We start from the raw sequence: 6,573 nt of genomic DNA on the forward strand, positions 1-6,573 counted from the left end.
TATATATATATATATATATATATATATATATATATATATATATATGTACATGTGATCTTTTTATGTCTGTACAGTTATTCTTTTAAGAGCAGTGAAATACTTTTTTATTGTTGTTTCGTTTTACCATTTTTTTTTTTTTTTGGCGTTTGTTCTTATTGTTATTGTTATTGTTTTTTTTTTTCCTTTTCTTTTGTGCTCATCGCCGAACATATTTTCAACAGATCTTCCTTTTCCTTTGACCATTCTCCTTATGTTCCCTGATTACTGTCAAACATATTCTTTTCGTTTCTTGAGTGTTTCCCTTCGCAGCACTACAATATTTTATTCCACGGGCTATTATTCGAGTGCGAAGAAATGAGGGTTTTTTCATTTGATTTTCATACTTCTTTTTATTTCTTCCCCCTTTTTTTTTTCAATGTTCTTTTCCCGTTTCTCCTTTCTCTGCACGGTTTCGTTTCCACCTTAACTGTTTCCCCTTATCATTTGTACCCCTTCTATTTCAGTTAACAATGAAGAGTAAAAATCCTCACATCTATTTTTATCTGTTGATGGAAAAGGGGGTTCATTTTGCCTTTTGTTGTTTCCTGTAAACATTACGCTCACCACGTTAGAGAGGTCATTTTTTTTTCTCTTTCTCTCTCTCTCTCTCTGTGGGTGTAGATGCATAATTCTTCATGTACAGTGAAAGATAGAGCAATGAAAGTCGTTTTGGGTATGTGGATTGTCAAAAGAGAAGAGAAGAGAAGGGTGGTACTTGGGATGAGACTAAGGAGAGAGCGTGATAGATAGATAGATAACGGTAAATATTACAAAACAAGAAGAATGAAGGGTTTTAAGAGAAGCACAAGAAAACAAAAGAAAACAAAAAAGGAAAACTCTCTTGTGGAACGGGATATTGGCTCCGATGGTTTATGTCATTGTCTTTGATCGTTTTTTTTTTCTTTTGATTTTATGATTTTAATTTTTTTCTTTCTTTCTTCTGGAAGAATTCGAGTTGTACGGTGGTCAATTGTTTTTTTTTTTTTAATGGTTGAGCGTACGAACTATTCCTGGGAACCTGAACCGGTGGTGGGAAGTAGGGAAAGAGGAGGAATAGTGACAAGGGAGGGAATATATATATATATATATATATATATATATATATATAAACCTTTACAATGGCGTATATTTCAAATACACATGCTTCTACGGACTCTTCTCTCCCATGGAGTGAGTGAGTGTGTGTGTGTGTGTATGGTAATAATGTTCGGGGAACAAAGTGAGAAGCCCAGAGGTGATGAAGTAAATCAATCTGTGTCTATAAAGGTACGAATGAATTACTTCAGTCAATAAATAAAGTGCTTCATAAAGAAAGAAAGAACGAAAAGAAAAGGGGTTGTAATTAAAGCAAAAGGTATAATTACGATAGGTTGGGGATATGCTTTTAATAAGCATGAAAAAGGAAAGCAAAAAAAACCTAATAATCAAGTAAATTCTCTTATTTAACTCTACTCCCCCAATGTCTCTTCCTTCCAAAAAGCAAAAAAAAAAAGGTGTTTATTTTATGGTAAAACATAAAGTTTACTTCATGTCTTTCTCTTTATCTTCCTTTTTCTTTTCTTTATGTCTTCTGTTTTGAGAGTCAAATTCTCTGACCTACAGAATTGACAAGATATATTCATATAAATAATGTGTGTGAATTCAACAGACAGCCAAGGGGGTGTTCACTCTAGTGTGATACCCCCAGTAAAGTCTAACAGTGCAAAATCTTATGTTGGACCTGATCTTCTTGCCCGTCAGGCCATGTACGAAGAATCTATAAAAGATCCTTCTGCATTTTGGAGCAAAATAGCAGCAGAGAATTTTTACTGGAAGGAGTTATGGCCTTCAGATAAGGATATATTGGAGTACAACTTTGAAAGGAATAAGGGAGAAATATTTGTCAAGTGGTTTGATGGTGCGGTTACAAATGTGTGCTATAACGCACTTGATCGACACTTACCCCACCACAGAGATCGTGTCTGTTACTACTGGGAAGGGAACACAGAAGAGGAAAGTAGGAAAGTAACGTATGGGGAGATGTACAGAGAGGTGGTGCGGATAGCATCTGTATTAAAGCATCATTATGGCGTCCGTAAAGGTGACAACATTACTCTGTACCTACCAATGATCCCCTTCGCCGCGCAGGTAATGTTGGCAGCAGCACGTATTGGCGCCGTCGTCTCCGTTTTGTTTGCGGGGTTCTCTGCACAGGCACTTGCCTCCCGCATCTTGAACTGTAAAAGCAAACTCCTTGTCACTGCCGATGGCTTCTTCCGTGGGGAGAAGCCAATCCCTCTAAAGAAGATTGTGGATGAGGCCCTTGCTGAGTGTGAGAAAAATGGACACAATGTCCAATCTCTTGTTTGGGAACGATACAACCGTGGGAATGTGTCAATGAAGGAGGGTCGTGATGCGTGGTACGCTGATGTGGCTGCGACACTGACGGACGAGCAGTTGTCGAACTGCCCGGTGGAGTGGGTTGGTGCGGAGGACCCGCTCTTCATGCTGTACACCTCCGGCAGCACCGGCAAACCCAAGGCGGTCGTGCACACCACTGCCGGCTACATGGTGTTTGCTGCCACCACCTTCAAGTATTCCTTTGACTACCACGAGGATGATGTGTACTTCTGCACGGCGGACATTGGCTGGATCACCGGCCACTCCTACCTGGTGTACGGCCCCATGTTGAATGCCGCCACCTCCATACTGTATGAGGGGATCCCGACCTACCCCACGCCCTCCCGCTGGTGGGAGCTGGTGGACAAGTACGGCGTGACGATCTTCTACACCGCCCCCACGGCGATCCGCTCGCTGATGAAGTACGGCGATGGGCCTGTGCTGCGCACCTCCCGCCGTACACTGCGCGTGCTTGGCTCCGTTGGCGAGCCGATCAACGTGGAGGCGTGGCACTGGTACCACGGCGTGGTGGGCGGCGGCCACGCGGACGTGGTGGACACGTGGTGGCAGACGGAGACGGGCGGGCATCTCATCACGCCGCTGCCGGGCTGCACGCCGCTCAAGCCGGGGAGCGCGTCGCTGCCGTTCTTCGGCGTGGCGCCGCTGCTGCTGGACGCGGAGTCCCACGCGGTGCTGTCGGGCGCGGCCGAAGGGCTCCTCGCCGTGGGCCGCCCGTGGCCGGGGCAGGCCCGCACCATCTTTGGCGACCACGGCCGCTACGAGCAGGTCTACTTCCCCTTCAGCGGCTGCTATCTCACGGGCGACGCCGCCCGCCGGGACGCGGACGGCTACTACTGGATCACAGGACGCGTGGACGACGTCCTCAACGTCAGCGGGCACCGCATCGGCACAAGTGAAGTGGAGGATGCCGTCAACACACATCCCGACGTTGTAGAGAGCGCCGTCGTTGGTGTCCCACACGATGTGAAGGGAGAAGGTATTTACGTCTTTGTCACATTCCACGAGCACGTCAAAGTAGATAAGGCGTTGCTGGAAGCCGTACGGGTCACGGTCCGCACTGTTATTGGACCATTCGCCACACCGGATCACATCCACCCCGCTCAGGGAGGACTGCCAAAGACGCGATCGGGAAAAATTGTTCGCCGTATTCTACGCAAAATTGCTGCAGGCATCTTCGACGAACTTGGTGATGTTACGACACTCGCCGATCAAGCAGTCGTAAGCAAACTCATTGAAACGAGGAAGTCTGATATCCTGTAATGGGTGGAGAGAGGACTATGGTGTGGGGTGAGGAGTCCATAAAGTAGAGAGAAAGGGTAAATAGATGGAGAAAAATAAAGGGGGGAAACTATACTCTTCTCACTTGATTTTTTTTGGCATTTTTTTGGCATCTGTTTACTCTCGGGTTCAAGAGATATTAAAGTATATATATATATATATATATATATATATATATATATATGAAGGAGATACTTGGGGAAACCAATAAAGGAAAACAAAAGAAAACATTTTGCTGAGTGTTGTTGTGATGATGATGATGATAGGTGGAGGATGGTTATTTATCTCATTTTCTGTTCTTTGTTTTTTCGTTTATATTACAATGGTTTTACCGTTGCAGAAAACATGGGAAAAATGTCTAATTGGAACCAAGAAAAGCTGTTGGTCTCTTTTGTTTTCCGTTTTTTTCCCTGTTTTGCACCTAGGTGGTATGAGGAGCTTTTTCTGTGATGCCTTGCGCGTGTTTCTACATGTTTTTTTTTTTTTTCTATTCTAAATGGGCCTTAGTTTCCCCCTGCAATTTTTTTTTTTGTTGTTGTTCGTTTTTTTTTTTTGTGTTTACCTACTGTTTTCTTTTTTTGCTTATTGCTATCTGTTGCAGAGTGGAGGAAATTGTAAATTAGGGGAATGTGAAAGAAGGAAAAAAAAATGAAGAGGTGGTATATGTAAGTCTATAGAAATCTGGAGTTGGCGTATGGGGGTCGTTATTTCTGCTTTCATGGTGGAGGTTATTTACTCTGGTCATAGGGATTTCCGTAGGAAAATTCATAGTGCCCAACAGATATTCTCCCTGTCCCCGTCGTCTGTGTGTGTGTATGTGAGAGTTTTTTTTTTTTTTGGAATGTGTGTGTATGTGTGAGAGTTTTTCTCTTGGCTGACACTATTTTCAGAGTGTTTTGCCAATGGACAACAAGTTAGATTTTTTTTTTTTTTTTTTTGGAATGTGTGTGTGTGTGTGTGTCTTTTTCTCTTGGCTGACACTATTTTCAGAGTGTTTTGCCAATGGACAACAAGTTAGATGTTGTTGTTGTTGTTAAGGATGTTAAATGGGGATATCATCTTCTTGGTTTTGGGACCCACACTGGCATTATGTATACTCTTTCCCTATTCGTTACTATCTTCCTTTGTTTTTCATTTTTTTTTCCATTTTTTTTTTTTTTCTCTTTCATTTCCTGTGAAAAGACAACAAATAGTCAAACTCCAACACTCAAAACAACAACAATAACATCAACAATCAAACATCACCCAGAACAGAAAAAAAAGAAAAAAAAGAAAGAAAGAAAGAAAAGAAGAGAATAAGACCAATTTACACAGTAAACAATGAGTCATCTGCCCCAAAATAACCCGGATGAGTATGATGAGAAGGCTGAAGCCACACTAAATGCCGTTATTGCCGATGAGGGAACTGGGTGGTCACGCCTCCACCATCGTGAGATGGATACAAGCCAAACGGGGTCAAGAGAAAGACAACATCGTGTGAAAGAGGGGAAAGCAGCGAAAATCGTTCTTGAAAACCTTGAGGAAGAAGGGGATGAAGAAGAGGAAATTGTACAACAGGAATGTCGACAGAAAAAGAAGAATCTGGCACAACGTTTCTTGGAGTTTTTATTTCCTCCTGGTAGCATGTTAGCAAGCGCTTTTACTCTTGGAAGCTCTACATTGGGTGCTGGTATTCTCGGTTTACCATCTGCTTTTAATATGACTGGTTATATACTTTCCATTATGTTACTTGTTATAGTCACAATACTGACAATTTTCTCACTTTGGTTGCTCGCACGTGCTGCTGAAGTTTCAGGAAAAAGAACATACGAAGATGTCATTCGCACACTTATGGGTCGTGGACCGGATTGGTTGTTGGCATTCTTTATGTGTGGATTTTGTGTTGGTGGTGGTGTTGGTTACATCATCTCTATTGGAAACTTGCTAACACCTGTTTTTGATGACCCAAGTGTACCAGAGTTTTTGCGTACGAAAACAGGAAATCGACTCATCACAAGCATGATTTGGTTAGTATTTATATTACCATTATGTCTGCCAAAACAAATAGATTCTTTGAGACATACTTCTATGCTTGGTGTCACCTTTATCTTTTTCTTCGTTATATGTATTGTGATTGATTCATGCAGGTATATGAACAAAAACGGTTTTCGCAGTGATCTTGAGATGTTCGGAGTGGGAAATGGTGCCATTGAGGGTTTGAGTATTATCATGTTTGCTTGTCTTGTGCAAATTAATGCTTTTGAGGTTTATTTTGAAATGTCTCACCCTTCACCACGCCGTATGGTGAGAGACAGTGCTATTGCCATGAGTGGTTGTGGAATGCTTTACATTCTTGCTGGATTCTTTGGTTATATGCGTTTTGGTAAAACTGTCACGGACTCCATTCTACTTATGTATCAACCACGTGAAAGTATTCTCTTCGCTATTGCATATGTTGGCATTGTCTTTAAAATCTGTGTGGCCTTTGCTCTTCACCAATTGCCAATGCGGGATGGTATTTATCACGTTATTGGTTGGGATGTATATTCTATGCCATGGTGGAAAAATGCCCTTTTCTGTACCTTTCTCTCCTTTGTATTACTTGTGATTGGTCTCTTTGTACCCAACATTAATGTTGTGTTTGGTCTGGTGGGAGCCTTGTGTGGGGGATTCATTGGATTTATATTCCCCGCACTTCTGGTGATGTACTGTGGACGTTGGACCTTTTCGCGAGTGGGATGGCTGGAGTACTTCGCCACGTACTTTTTACTCATCAGCGGATGTGTGGCTGTTGTGTTTGGCACAGGCGCCTCCATCTATGGTGTTATTGTCTAAAGTGTAATGGAAAGAGAAAAGGGAGGGGTGGGGGTGGGGGGG

The 6,573-nt window shown here is 42.6% G+C and overlaps 2 protein-coding genes across 2 annotated transcripts; both read left to right on the top strand.

Moving 5' to 3' along the window:
- Positions 1-1,668: 1,668 nt before the first annotated feature.
- TM35_000132230 (acetyl-CoA synthetase) lies at positions 1,669-3,699 on the top strand (the record flags this gene model as incomplete). The annotated part of the gene is made up of 1 exon (XM_029025439.1): positions 1,669-3,699. The coding sequence occupies one exon, from the start codon at positions 1,669-1,671 to the stop codon at positions 3,697-3,699; it is 2,031 nt and encodes a 676-aa protein (XP_028883285.1).
- A 1,338-nt stretch (positions 3,700-5,037) lies between these two features.
- On the top strand, positions 5,038-6,531 carry TM35_000132240 (putative transmembrane amino acid transporter; the record flags this gene model as incomplete). The annotated part of the gene is made up of 1 exon (XM_029025440.1): positions 5,038-6,531. The coding sequence occupies one exon, from the start codon at positions 5,038-5,040 to the stop codon at positions 6,529-6,531; it is 1,494 nt and encodes a 497-aa protein (XP_028883286.1).
- Between the last annotated feature and the right edge of the window lie 42 nt (positions 6,532-6,573).

Source organism: Trypanosoma theileri, assembly GCF_002087225.1.
Source record: "Trypanosoma theileri isolate Edinburgh chromosome Unknown TM35_Tth_13_V1, whole genome shotgun sequence".
NCBI lineage: Eukaryota > Euglenozoa > Kinetoplastea > Trypanosomatida > Trypanosomatidae > Trypanosoma > Trypanosoma theileri.